The 14,324-nt window shown below is 47.9% G+C and overlaps 1 protein-coding gene across 2 annotated transcripts in view; it reads left to right on the top strand.

Moving 5' to 3' along the window:
• GRK3 (G protein-coupled receptor kinase 3) overlaps positions 1-10,857 on the top strand; it is a 76,409-nt gene extending 65,552 nt beyond the window's left edge. The window contains exons 18-22 of one of the 2 annotated variants that reach the window (XM_056326694.1): positions 857-1,019; positions 1,670-1,806; positions 2,090-2,125; positions 2,761-2,874; positions 3,439-10,857. In XM_056326694.1, the coding sequence (XP_056182669.1) occupies positions 857-1,019; positions 1,670-1,806; positions 2,090-2,125; positions 2,761-2,874; positions 3,439-3,600 (612 nt within the window). In that variant the 3' untranslated portion in view covers positions 3,601-10,857. The remainder of the gene's footprint in view (positions 1-856; positions 1,020-1,669; positions 1,807-2,089; positions 2,126-2,760; positions 2,875-3,438) is intronic. The other variant, XM_056326695.1, reaches the window with a different exon arrangement.
• Positions 10,858-14,324: the final 3,467 nt, after the last annotated feature.

The following is a 14,324-nucleotide window of genomic DNA, read 5'->3' on the forward strand; positions in this document are numbered from 1 at the left end:
CCGCTCCTGCAGCTGCCGGAGCTGCTGGGCTTGCCCAGCGTGCGCCCTGGCTGGGATCTGCCTTCCCCTGGGGCAGCTCTGCCAGCTGGGCAAAGGATGCTGCTTGGTCTTGTTGCCAGAAATAAAGCCCTAGTTTTTCTACTGATGGACAGAAATTGAAGCAACTGAGGGCTGGCCGTAGGGAGTTTCAACTGATCTCCAAATGAAAACCTTTAATAATTTTATAGGGAAAACAAAGTGCCCTGTGGCTAAATCCAGAATGCAGTTGCGTCAAGCAACAAACAGTCCTGCCCTGAAGATCCAGTCATTTTAGTTCCCTTCAGTGCAGTTCAATTTAAGTACTATAGTTAAGCATTTAAGGGAGGAAAGAATCAATATAACAGGAAAATCAGGTCTGCAGCATGCACTGCTGAATTTTGAAGGTTAATTATTAAAGAATGTAAAATTAAGCTGTGGAAACATGGAAGACATTGTATAAAAGGTATCTTTTCATTTATTAATGGAATTTTTGCGCTGAGGAAGCTTTTATGCAACAAAGTTAGGAATACTGCTGCTTACATTTAAGTAATTATTTAAATGTCAAATCTAGAGAACATTATGAGACAATGCTGATTAAGGATTTTAGAGCCATCAAACAAGTTTTGAACAGGTGGCCTGTTCTCTGTATATAAATGAATATCTTTGCTTCAGGTAGTATCTGTGTTTTCTATTGTTTGCACCTGTTTGTTCTGGTAAGGTTGGAGTTCAATACATCTTTTAAAATAATACTGTTACATGGGTAACTATTAACTATGGGGGATAAGAACAGTACAAGTTATTAAAATGTTGGGGTTTTATGTTGTTTTTCTCTTGCAAGTTGCTTGATAGTGACCAGGAATTATATAAGAACTTCCCTCTGGTAATATCGGAGCGTTGGCAGCAAGAAGTAGCAGAAACTGTTTATGATGCAGTAAATGCAGACACAGATAAAATTGAGGCCAGAAAAAGGGCTAAAAATAAGCAGCTTGGCCACGAGGAAGGTAATCTGTCAAATACACTTCTCTCCATCTTTTGCTGCTAGATAGTAATTCATGTGTTTGAAGCTTCACACAACAGACTCTCATATTACTGTCATTCACCAGTAATTGTTAGAATTCATTTAGTCAGTATCGTGTTTCTTAATGTTTTGAAATGCTGTATGATGACATAATGTTATGGAAAACCTTTTGTACTCGTACTCTCTTTTAAAGATTATCGTGTACAGCCTTTCATTGTTTTTGTTTACTGTGTATGCTCAGAAAAGTACATGGGGGATTTGATTTCGTGACGAAGCTGAGAAAGAAAGCGGGAGGTCATTTGCAGCAAACTTCACTTGTTTGCACAAGGATGTTGCATCACAAACTCTGAACTTTGGATAGCAACATATGTGTCTTTTAATAGTTAATTAGATAGCTTTTTTAAGAACCAAATTCTGTTCTTGGTTACTCCACTGCAGCCACATGAGTTCATGTCATTAAGGCAGAATTGGGTCTACCTGTGCCTGTGCACATAGAAGCACTGTTGCAAGCCTGGGGAGGGCAACGCGGAGTCACGTTGTGTTCAGGGCTGTGTCCCTGCTCAACACAGCACATTCGCAGAATGCTTTTAGGCAGAACCTTGTTTTCCATACTAATGTTTCCTCTTGTTATAGATTATGCACTTGGGAAGGATTGTATTATGCACGGATACATGCTGAAATTGGGGAACCCATTCTTGACTCAGTGGCAGCGTCGCTACTTTTACCTCTTCCCAAACCGGCTTGAATGGCGAGGGGAAGGAGAGTCCCGGGTAAGTGAGGTTAATCCCGAGAGCAGAGCTTTCAGGGGCGTGAAAGGCAGGTGGACGTTGAGGCAAATCTGAGAACTCGTACTCGGACGTACCTCCCGTGGAAGTAAAGATTTGTCCGAGTAAATGACCAGTAGATTTGAGTAACTTACCTTGAGTATTGCTTTAGTTAATGGGTAGCTATGCTGCACTGAGGAAACATAAAGTTGACTTGAGAAACCTGTTTACTTTGTTTTGTTATGTTTTTAAAGGAATTTGGTAGTTCATGATGCTGTTTTTCATTTAGGACCTCTGGACTATTTATACAAAAAAACATAAACTGGTAAGGTCATAAGTGCTATAGCATTTTATTTTAAAGAAAATGCTATAGTAACTTTAGTTTAGTCCAGCTGTGATCACGTGCTAGGCAGATCATTTGTATACTTAGTTAAATAAGGTTTTGGAATTTCAAAACGTTGTTGTCCTCTTACAGTCTATAGGGAAAGATTTTCTGCAGACTGTTGTGTATGTTTGCTTCTTTGTGAGTATATAGTACTTAAATATTCCCTTTCAGCTTGTTGAAATAGTAAGATTGTCCTTTTTATTTTTTTAGCAGCAGTAATACTTGGAAAAAATATAAAATTATGTGCACCTCTCTTGAGGGAAGATAGCGAATATTTTGTTTGTAGACACACCTACTTGTAGATTCTTGTTTCATGCTGTCATTACTGGCTTGCTTAGCTTATGTTTTGTTGTCTCTGTTGAAGCAACCAAGCCCCTTGCTCAATTTCTCTCTTACCTTATAATCTATCTTTAGTTCATGACGCAGTCTTCAGAAATAAAGAAAAGTTTGTGTAATGACTATTACTGTTCATAACTTGATTTATGTGACTAGTCCAGAAAAATTAGGTAGTGGCTGTATTTGATGGGCAACAGGTTTTTTTGCATCATCTCTCTGCTTTTTTGCAAATGCTACAGCAAAACCTGCTGACAATGGAACAAATAGTATCTGTTGAAGAAACACAAATTAAAGACAAGAAATGTATCTTACTGAGAATTAAAGGAGGAAAACAGTTTGTCCTACAGTGTGAGGTGAGGCGCTTGTTTTTCCGTAACTCTTAATCAGGTTGTTTTGCATATGATAAAACAATGGAAAAGTTTTTCAGGCCCTCCCATTATGCGTTAACTAAGGGTGCTTTATGAAGGAAAGCTGAATCTAAGCAAAACCGGGAAGTTTTTATCACACACAAATTCTGCAAGTAGGAAACCTGCAGCTATGCCAGTTTCTGTCATGGATTTCAATGGTATTTGGGCCAAAGTGGGTTCAGTTTAATAAATAGCTAAAGAAACTTGTCAGCCTGCGTGGGCTTCGAAGGCCTTGTTGGCATGTGGCTCGCTGCAGTAGCTGGTGGTAGCCGATGCGTTTGCAAGGGAGGAAGCGCACAAGCCCTCAGAATATTTTGACCGGCTGTAGTTGCTGCTGCCTTGCCTGGCTTCAGCAGGGTGATGGAGAAGCAGAGGGTCGTACATTTTCAGTATCCAAAGTTACTCATTGCTTCGGAAAGTTAAAATAAGTTGCTTAAAGCGCTATCTAAGAGAGAAGAGGGTATTGGCAGTTTACTATGAAGTGCCAAACTACTTCTGTATCTCTTTCAGAGTGACCCAGAATTTGTTCAGTGGAAAAAAGAGCTGACAGAAGCTTTTACTGAGGCACAGAGGTTGCTGCGTCGAGCTCCAAAGTTTCTCAATAAATCTCGCTCAACAGTTGTAGAGCTTTCAAAACCACCACTCAGCCACAGGAATAGCAATGGTCTGTAGGAGACACAGAGAATGGAGTTCACTTGGGGAAAGCTACTTGGTGAACATGCTGAGTTTCACAGAATCCTTACGAATTACTTTGTGCAATCCTGGACGTGGGATGTGCTTAGAAGAGGAAGAACAGATGTTTACAGCGTGGGATAATGTCAGAACTCTGTCTCTGGAGGTTGCAAAGACTGGAACAGTGGCAAGTGAATTCATGCTCCTAGCAGTGGTGGAAATTACCAAGCGCAGAGGCTGCATATTGCTCCCATGCATTCCCACACCCCGGAGGTGTCTAAAATGTGGTCCGTTACTCTAGAACTACTGATGGAAGGAAGGTCCTGCTTTCTCTGCAATACCCTTGTTTGGTGTGTGCCAAGCCTGGAGACTGAAATGGTTACTGCTGGCTAGGATGACACTTCTGTGTGCGATACCGAGAAACCCCTCAACTTGGAAGGAGCTGCAGACTTGCCATGTTGGATAACCTTTAATCTGTCGTGTTGCCATGTTCTTTCCAACCATTACTGCTGACTTGATAATAACCTTTCTCCGTACTGCTGATGGTCAACAGTGTGACTCTTATGCACTTCAAAGTACTGAATTCTAACTGTCCTGTGGTTTAAATGTTACTGCTACTTCATGGAAACATTGAACTCAAATTATTCACTTGGTTTGTTGTACTCACTAATAGTAGCTACCACCGTTTTGCTTCTTCTACGTATATGCAGTACTATAACTGACACAGTAGAGTAATAATTGGTGAAGAGGAATTTATGGTAGCTTCATCTAGTGCTCTGTTGTATAAATTGACTATTTTAGCACAGTTTTTAAAGAGCAGATTCCTTTTGAAAAGTTTACAGTGAACATAAAGACAGTACTTTTCCATTTCAGGTCAACAGCACTTTTTAAAAATTAAAAAGAAATTATTCAAATCCAATGCATTCTAGTGCATGTACTGGGTTAAAATGTCTGGGTACCTTGGTACGTATTCTGGATCACTCTTCAGTTACGGGACTTGTGGATCCTTCTCTGCTGTACATAAAACCATTAAGCAGGTGTGTTCTCATAGCATAGATAGCCCAGACTTTCATTGTAGCTCAGCTCAGGAGTTTCATGCACACACACCACGTGGCTCGGCTTGCAAAACGGTTTTTAATTTTCTTTTCTAGAGAGTTCAAACTGTCCACACTGAAAACCATCCAAAAATACTGAGGATGGAACTGACGAAATGAGCTGTTCAGATGCCAGATTTGTATTAGTTCTACTTGAGACAGCAGTCACATCATGTGGAAGCCCTTGCTAAAGTAAAGATACAATCTCTTAACTGTTAGACAACTTTAAGCACGTGAAGTCAGCCTTTCCCTGGTTATTGTGATGTTTTGTAAGAGATAAGTCAGGGCTGAATTTAAGCTTTTTTACCTGATTTGGTAAACACCTTAGAGAGTGTTTTCTGCCCAGCTGCGGTGGTATGACTCTCATAGTCCCTAAAGACGATGGGAATTGCATCTGCATAAACGGGAATAGAATTTGTGCTGACAGCTTGCTCTGCCCACCTGGCATGCACGGTTTGTCTGGCGTGTGTTGCTGACAGATAACCACAGAGTTCTAGACCTGTTTCCTTGTAGAAAAGTACAGATTGGCAAAAATAGGAAAACTATTTTGAAAGTATTTGTTTATCCTGAACACACTTGTGATAAAATTAGGTGTATTTGCTTCTCAAAGTGGGAAGGCTTAACTCTACATAGCATGTGCTTTCACAACTGTGTGAGCTCTGTCTTACTATCTGGTGTGGCATAAAAAGAAAAATGCATTTTGGAAAATACCTTGTGTGAGTCAGGTGGTATCTTTTAATGATTTCTTTTTTCCCCTGTTTATTTTTCGAATTATTCTGTATGAAGATTACCAACTCCTCTGCCATTCTTACTGGTGAGTGGTGTTTAGCATCTCAGCATCCTCTGTAAGGAGTAGTGGTGGTATTTACTGATGTTTGGAGTGGAAGATGTCTCATCTTTCTGGCACTGGCTGTGCAGTAGATGTTGTTAAGCTTTTCCTACAATACCATGCGATGCTCTGATTTTTCCTCTTGATTTGGAAAAAACCCTCAGATTGTGGTAAAGATCACTCTTAGATCTTGTGTAACTTGTTCATACTTTCTTCATTCACGGTCAGTTCCATTCTTCTCTCTTAGTTACTTTCCACAGTTGCTTTTTATGCAGAATGCTTGTTGGTGGAGTTTTGTGGTGTGGTGCGCCAGACACCGTAGGTTCTGGACGCTGGTGTCTGCGAGGAGGGGAGGGACAGATCTGCAGTGGGGACGTTGTACCTCAAACCCATAGATTTTATATGAAACAAGGCTGCGTATTGACTTACAGAAATACACAGATTTTGAAGTGTAACAGAGTTGGGATAGCCCTTATTGCCTCATCGGGGTACATGGCAGCTGAGCTGTGCCGTCGGTCAGCACCGCTCGCCAGTGTCAGATGGGAGCGGGATAGTAAAAGATTTGGGTTTTTTCAACTGATCTATCAACAATTTATAAAAGCTTTATATTTGTGACTTGCATGTGACTGCGCTGTTAGGAGAGGAAGAGAGACTACCGTAGCGAAAAACTCGCGTACGTGTGGGGAAAGCTGGGATCCCAGTAACAAGCGGGGCTCTGTGTGGAAGGGACTGGATCTGCTGGTGTGGAGGGAAAGCTGGAATTCTGCCCTTCAAAGCAAAATGCTAGATACTGCTCCAAACTGATCGTCCCTGGTTTAGGTACCAGATTCTCTGAAGGTTGTTTTTTTTTTTTTTTCTTGAAGGGTCAAAGGTTCTTGATGGTGTTATTTTACATGAAGGTCTTCAGCTGTAAGAAAATCTTACTGAATGCAGAAACCATAAGGCACAATGTCTTTTACGCATTTTGACCACATTTGTAGGACTGTTCTTTTTTTTTCATGTTCAGGGAAGTAAAGATAAAAGAAATTAGAGCTTCAGGCATCAACAGAGCTGAGTGAATGATTAAACACAGACTTTAAAACAAATTATCTGAAAGTCCTTTAAAAAAAAGTCAGCTGTACGTACTGAAGATGTAAGCGTGTATGGGAATTGTTTCTGAATTTCAAAACAGAGAATTACATGCCAGATAGAGCCATATTAAACACTCCCCTTACACATCCACATGCCTTCTCAGTGCTGCAGGGATTATTTTCTGATTATTCTGTGTCTCTGACTTACGAGCTGACAAATGCAGTTAAGACTAGGGCCTGGAAAGCAAGTGCGAGTGCTGTGGTGGTAGAAAGATGTGTAATTTCTGCAGGAGCTGTGCTTGGGGGGGTCACAGTGACTGTTCGGAGAGCTGCAGCTCTGTGCTGCGAGCTTTTCCTTTCCTGCTGCTCTGAGGTAGGGCATCATTTTTGATAGGTGGGAGTTGCTGTAAATTAATGTCTCACTTCAAGAATAGGGACACAGAAAATTCTAGCCAAAATCAGACCTTTGTAAGTTGAAATTTAGGTGAAGGAGAAGCAAAGTGCCAGTTATTCCTGCTGTAAGCCAAGTGTGACTGAGGAACTGTTTGGAGCTGGGCTTGGCTGATGCTGTAAAGTGTTCCCTGGACACCATGTCAGCCGAGATGTCATGTCATTGCAGGTAGAAGTTAGGCACTTTTTATTATTCAAATTTATTTGGCAATTATTTTGCAAATTCATGAAACTGTTAAAGGAACATCTTTTAAAAAAAACTTCACGTAGGTGCAGGCTATCCAGTTTTCTAAGTATAAAAGCTTCTTCGTATTAGTTGTGTTTGAGCTTTGTGCCTTGTCACTGGTCCAGCAAAGTCTACGCCTGCAGTCTCATGAGTTACTTCTCAAACCGCTGCTGTGAGATAAGCTCTGCTGGTGTAAATGCTGGAGCTGATCCAGCTTGCATTGACGTTCCCGGTATGTTACCCCCTGTTAGGCTTCAAAAACGAAGACTCTGAGCGAGCATGCTAATAATAGTTGGCTGTGCGGATGGGAACCCTGGCAGGAGGGGACAGCATGGTGCTCAGTGAGCAAGGGTGACGGCACACAGCTCCGGCAGATATACCTCAGCTTAGTTGCGTTTGGATTTTCCTTCATTTCAACAACTCTTCTTTAGCAATGTGGCAGAAATATTTCTTCTCCCACTTCTCCTGGTGGGGGGAAAAAAAGAAGGAAATAGGATCATCGGGTTGGTTTTGGTTTTAATACACATGCTGGTGTTTGCAGTCTGGTGCATAGATAATACGAAATGTGGTGTATTTGGTGCTAAACCCCCCCCTGTTTATCGAAGTTGTGATCCTGTATGAGGGGATGCTGTTGATGTCCAGCGCAACGGCTCGAGGTGTGGATTTGGTACAGCAGCATTGCCACCACGAGTAGGATCCAGCCCCTGCTGGCTGTGCTGACTTGCGCATTAACGTTTTGTAGGTTTACAGTAAATTAGCTCATGAAAAGTGAAGTACCTGGAGCTCTGTGCGTTGCTCTTTTCCTGGCAGCTGATCAGTTTTAGGACTAGATTCTTTTTTAATGTCATGTGCATATCTACGTGCTGCAGACGTCCACAGTCGCACACTGGTTTCACTGTTCCCCGCACAGCAGATGGCAATGATACAGTTACTTTAACTCTGAAATGCTCACACTCTAAATATATATGGAAGAAGGACTATTTTGAAGTGTACAGTAGAAAGTAAATAATTCTAGTTGTATTGATTAATATAAGGAATGAGTCAATTCTAAAAATTAAAAAAAATCTGAAAAGCGTATTTTGAAAAAGCATAGTATTAATTTTAATATTGTAAAAAAAGGAAAATATCTAAAATATACAGAGAACATATGTATATCCAAATGTCTGAGAAATTTCAAGATAATCTACTTTTGTTTTCTGTTGATTTCTATTCCATGGTGTACATATTGTGTGGATTGAACATTGGCTGTTTTAATACTGTTGTTAAATTGTATTTTTATTTTTTGTTAAACTAATCATCACAGACTCAGCTTTATTTTGTTTATGTAAAGGTTGCTATGCTATGTAGGTATAAAACCAAGAATTCTATTTTAACAAAAAAGCATTTTATATTATTTATTAAATACATGTTTCTCCAACTTCTGACATTCCACAGAATTTCTGCTCCGTATATGTATAGAAATGACAGCTCCTTTCAAGCAGGATCAGTCAGCTTTATTCTGTTTTTCATAATAAAGTGGAAATAGTTCCCATCAGCCTGTCCAGCTCACCCTTCTGTTAGAGCGTAGTGACTTCCGGGTACAGATGGGCCCATCCCAGAGTGCAGTGGCTCGTGAATGTTGAATCATCTGAAAAACTCTTGCAAATAAACCCCTGGATGTGATACCTTTAAATTTCCCCACTATGCCTCAGCATCCCAGAGAGTGAGCTTTTATTCACATGACTCTGTGCTGTGTTAACGAGAATTAATGACCTTAAAATTGGGGCAAGGAATCAGCTTGATATTTGAAAAAGCTCAGACATCAGCTGAGATATTTGCAAAGCTTGTTAATTCCACGGCTAATGAGCAAGTGGAAGGGAGAGCCCAGAGGGGCTGCTGAGTTTGAGCGCTGGAGGAGTCCTGGTGTGGGTCTGCTCGGAGCGGTGGCTTACGTTGGGCTGGTTCGGGTACAGAGCAGAGGTGTGCTGCCTGGCATCGATAATGGCAAAAATGTATTTACTGAAAATTATTTTTGCTGTTTCAGGGTGATTACTTGGTCCTTAAAAATAGGCTGGAGCCTGCGCAGATAGGAGAGGTGTGCTGCGGAGCACTGGGGAGCCAGGCAGCTGGGACAGATGCCCGGCCGCGGCGCAGGGCTGTGCTCCTTGTCCCCGTGCTGCAGCTGAGCAGGGGAGCGGGGACCCCTAGGACCCCGGCAGGGACTGTGCCTCCAGGGGGGTGTCAGGAGGGTGACCCTGTGCTCCCCGAGCTGAAGCAACCTCATGAGGCAGCCCCCCGCTGCAAGTAACTGCTGCTGGGCACATCTGTAGATAACCAAACCAGGCACCCCCTTCCCCAGCAAGGTACAAAAATAGCACAAAATTCATCAGATAACTCAGTTGCTAAAAATAATTCCAGTTGCAATCGCGGCCTCTGCAGTCTGAGGAACACTCAAGGTAGTAAAGCACATGCTTTTAATTTCCACTGTGGCAGAGCTTGAAGTACGTGCTCATCGGGGCTTAACCGAATGATATCTTGAGGGTGAAATCTGGCTTTTGCCTGCTGTGCCACTGAAGCCGCATCTTCTTGTTGAGATGCTGCCGAAAGTGGGGAGGAGGTGGCTGCTTTTCCCCTGTAGTAGTTAGTTCTTGCCTTGTTTTCCATTTTCCCCTTCTTCACGCCTGTCTGACCGTGTTTGATTCCTGCAGCTGAGGAGTGAGCTGTGGCATTGAGAGTGGGAGAGGGAGGCCAGCGGCAGGTGTGAAACCGCGGTGGTGCCGTGAGGTCGTGGTTCCTTGCTGTACCGTGACAGGGATAGCGCCCAGACTGGTGCCGCAAACCTGATGTGTGCCCAAGCAGGGCTTTGGTAGAAAACCTGCCCAGGGATGCAGAAAGCTGGTGGTTCATCCACAGTCGGGGTTTGTCCGGGTCTGTGTAGCTCAGTGTATTGCCAGGCTGGAAAAGGAGACGGATGCAGGCGAGCTGGGGGCTTGCCGGGATGCGGGGCTGGAAAGAGGCTTCCCTGGCTGTAGCAGCCATCTTTTCCTTACGGAAAGGGAGAGATCAGAGAGCAGGTGAGATGGCAAATAAAAACAAGTCTGAAAAACAGAATAAAGTGAGAGCATCCTAGGAGAGGTGCTTTTATGAGCACTGTTTCAGTGACTACATTTGGTCCTTTAAAAAAAAAATTAAGGAGCAGATTCACATGAATAGCTACTAGTGATTTAAAGAAATATATTGAAAGAGAACCTGTTTTCAATGTGTAATTTAATGGTAAGAAAAGCCAGTATCTGTAAATAACTTTAGATATTGTATCTATGAGAATCATTCTTTGTTTTATGTACTTGGCTCTTTTCATATTTATTGTGCAGAGGAGGGTGTGCCCCGTGCCGGTGTATGCTGCTGCACGTTCCGGTAGTATTTCTCACAGAGACTTATCTTCAGAGTTTACAGTCCTTGGCGATTTGTGACTGATGTGCCACACTTAGTTAATCCCGCCATTATTTTTTTAAAGGATTATTTTGGCACAGCTAAGCTGCTTCTGTGTGTTGGTCAGTACGACTGCTCTCATATGACAAGAACCCCAATAAAAACCGTCCTTTGCGTGTGTGCTGCCGCCTGGTTCTTGCGGTCTCGCCTATCCCTTCCTGCGCTGCGGCGAGGCTGTGCCGGGCTGCCTGCCGGGACTGGGCAGTGCTGGATGCGCCCCTGCTCCCCATTGCCCCCCGCTGCCCCCCGCAGAGGTAAGTCCCTTCACTCCGCCAGAGAAGCTGCCATTCGCGTGCACGGTGTTGGTGCTTTTACCACGTCTGGCTGCTGTGGGATGCACCGGCTGCGGCTGGGATGGGGCCGCTGTGGCGGGGAGGGCCCTGGGGGTGATCCGCAGCCCGGTGGGCTGGAGCAGCACAAAAAGTGGCCCCAGCAGGGACCATGAGGTGTGTTACAGGTGACAAACTGGCTTTCCAAAAGTGCAGGAGGGACCCTGATACTCAGAGCTGAGGGGTGCCGCAGCAGCCAAGCTCCCACAGGGACCATGTAAAGGATCATCTGAAACCACATGTCCTCACGCTGTTCCCAGGTGGAAAAGGGGTTTGGTGAGATGCTGGGGGCAGCCCTAAGGCTCCTGCCAGGCAACTACAGACTAACAATCCTGTTTCCTTTCTTATTAACAGAGCTGTCCCAGCTGCCTGTGCTGATGCCCTGGCCACGTCCGTGGAGCTCGCTGGGGAGGTGTGGAGCAGCGGAGGGGGGGTTGCACCTCTGCAGGCGTCTTTGGTCCCATCCCGCATCCTGCACCCCTGGCTGGGTGTTGGGTGCTGGTGGTGGTCGCACTGGGGTGGGTGGGACGTGGGTCCTGGCGGTCCCTGGTGGGTCACCATCTGCCCCGCGTGATAGCCCCATGGCACCCCCACATGCTCTGTGCCCAGCAGGGCTCTGCAGGGGGGGGTGGGGCTGGCAGGGACAGGCAGGGCTGCCCCCCTCCCTCCCTCCCCACCCGCCCTGCCTGGGGTTGCTGAGTATGTTGGCGTTATTGCTTCGGTGACTGTTTCTTTCCACCAGTGGGAGGTTATTTTGAGCACTGCTTTTGGGTCCCTCCCCAGCTCAGCCCCCCATCTCAGGGCTGGGGCTGGTGCGGGGAGCCGGGGTTAACCCCCTGTGCTGGAGCTCTGACCCGCAATCCTGGGGGACAGCCTTGGGGTCCCCTCCTGCAGTGGTAGAGTGCCCAGAGCTGGCTCACCTCAACCCACAGCAGTTCTCCAGCATCTGCGGGGTGCAGGCATGTGCGCTGAGGAGGGCATGGACACACGTGCGGGGGAGGGCACGTGACACACGCGTGTGCCACCCAGTGCAGAGAGGCCAGGGAACAGGAGGGCCCCACGGTGCCATTGCCTCTCCCCAGCAGAGGCCCCGGTGCCACCACCGCGGGTATTTTTAGCAATGACATGTGTCACCTCAGCTGCCGCGGCGGCAGGGGGTGGCAGGGGGAGGCGCACGCTGACCCGCTGCTGCTGCTCGCCCGCCCGCCGCCTTCGCTCCCCTGCTCGCTGCGGAGAGCCCGGTGCTGGCGTGGGCCCGCAGCCCCCACCAGGTATGGACACTCCAGGGGGGGCTCTGGGGTGGGGGGTTGGGGTCAGGGTCCCAGTGGGGCTTTTTGGGTGTGCTGGCAGTCAGGCCGTGGGCCCCTTGGCAGGGAGGGCTATTTTTAGTTGGGGATGGATGGCGATGGCGGCAGCCCCAGCTTTGGGGGGTGGCTTCAAGCCCCCATTCTGTGCCGGGAGGGCTGCTGTGGAATGTGGACTGTGCTCCCTGCCCCATGTGAGAGGGTGGCTGGGGACCCCTCTGCGGCCTCAGCTTGTGGCATCCACTGGGGTGGCAGCAGGTCCTGGGTGGCAGCAGGAGAGAGTCCCCAGCTGGCTCCTGCCTGGGGACCAGACCCAGACCCAAATGGAGCCACATCGTACTCGCTGGGTGGGGTGAGCTGGAGTGGTGGCGATGGTGGTCCCCGGCCCTTTTTTGTGCCATGCTACGTGTTTGGTCGAGGCATGTCCCCCTCTGTGCCTCAGTTTCCCTGCATGTAGAGCAGGGCTGGGGATCCAGCTCCAGCTGGCAGGTATGGGTTGGCCACCGCAGGCACCTTCTGGGCTCAGGGCTCTGGCTGTGCCCCTCGGACCTGGCTCGTCCCCCACGGCCGCAGGGCCCTGGCTGGGGGGACAGCATGGGGGCAGCAGGAGGGAAGGCATGTGGCACCCGGGGCTGCCACTGGACAAGGCAAGTGACATTCCTCAGCCGGCTCCTGGCCGCTCCCGGCGCCCCTGCCCTTTACTGTACAAGGAGATGGGGCTGCCGGCGCGAGCGGCAGGGCCAGACGAGCCCCGACCTGCTCAGTGCATGAATGATCTCAACAGGTGAAGCCAGGGTCAGCCCAAACTGGGGCACGAGCGGGCTCCCGCGGCCACCCTGTGCCACCCAGCTCAGGGCAGCGGGTCCCAGCACCTCCCCGGTGCCAGCGACACCCTGTACCACCGCGTCGCCGTGCTCCCTGGCCCTCCGCTGTGCTGTGCCAGGGGGCTGGAGGTGGCTGCTCGTGGCTGGTGCTCTCCCCAGCACTGCCAAAGGACCCGTCCCCTGCATGCCCAGGCTGCCGATGCCGGGCAAGATCATGGTGGTGCAGCCCTGGCACGGCCCCGGGGCCAGCAGGAGCCCCTGGATAACTCTCTCCTCTCTCTCCACCTCATGTGCCCAGTGCGGCCCTGTGGCTTCTCTGTACAGCACCGTCCCACCTCACTGCCGGCATGGCCATCTCCTCGCGCCTCGCGCTCTGGGAGCAGAAGGAAAGTCTCAGTCCAGGGCGGCGCTGGCGGTGTTTCGGGGCTGGATGCTCTCGGGCTGCCTGGGTGCTTGGTACTGGGAGGGGGGACGCACCGCAGCCAGCCTGCCGCATGGCTCCGGGGTCAGCATCCCCTCAGCGCCCCGCACATATTGCTCATGCTGTGTCCCACCCTGCCAGCTCCAGCACCTTTGCAGCCTGGAAGTTCTGGTTTGGGTGATTTTGCTGCTGTTTGGGGCATGCGGTTCCCTGCGGGGATGAAACTCATGGGAATCTGCAGGGTTTGGTGCGTGTGCTGCTGCACGATGGGGCGGCTGGGAAAGCCCTTTGCTGGGGGAGCTGTGAAAAGTGGGGCTGGGTTTTGGCTTTGGGCCTGGCATGGAGGGACCCGCTGGTCTGCACATGGCTGCAGTGATGCCAGGAGCTGCTTCTTATCTCGCTGCAGCTGGGACGGTTCCTCCCGTGGCCATGCTGGAGCTACTGGGTGCTGGGCAGAGCTTGCAGCGCACACAGACTCCAGCCCTTGGCAGCGTGAGAAACCTGGGTGCTTCCCTGCCAGGCTTTTCTTGGTGCTTCTCCTCCTTCTCATCGCAGCATCCCTGAGCCAGCCGGGTGCTCAGGGGTCACCCATGGCCTCACCAGCAATCTGCAAGATACCTGCAGCTGCAGCCAGCCCTGCTGGCAGAGCAGGGTGCTGGTGCTCGGCTCTGCTGCTCATGCCACTAATGTGCCCACGGGGCTGGCTTTG

The sequence above is a fragment of the Falco biarmicus genome, chromosome 1, assembly GCF_023638135.1.
Source record: "Falco biarmicus isolate bFalBia1 chromosome 1, bFalBia1.pri, whole genome shotgun sequence".
NCBI classification, from domain to species: Eukaryota; Metazoa; Chordata; class Aves; order Falconiformes; family Falconidae; genus Falco; species Falco biarmicus.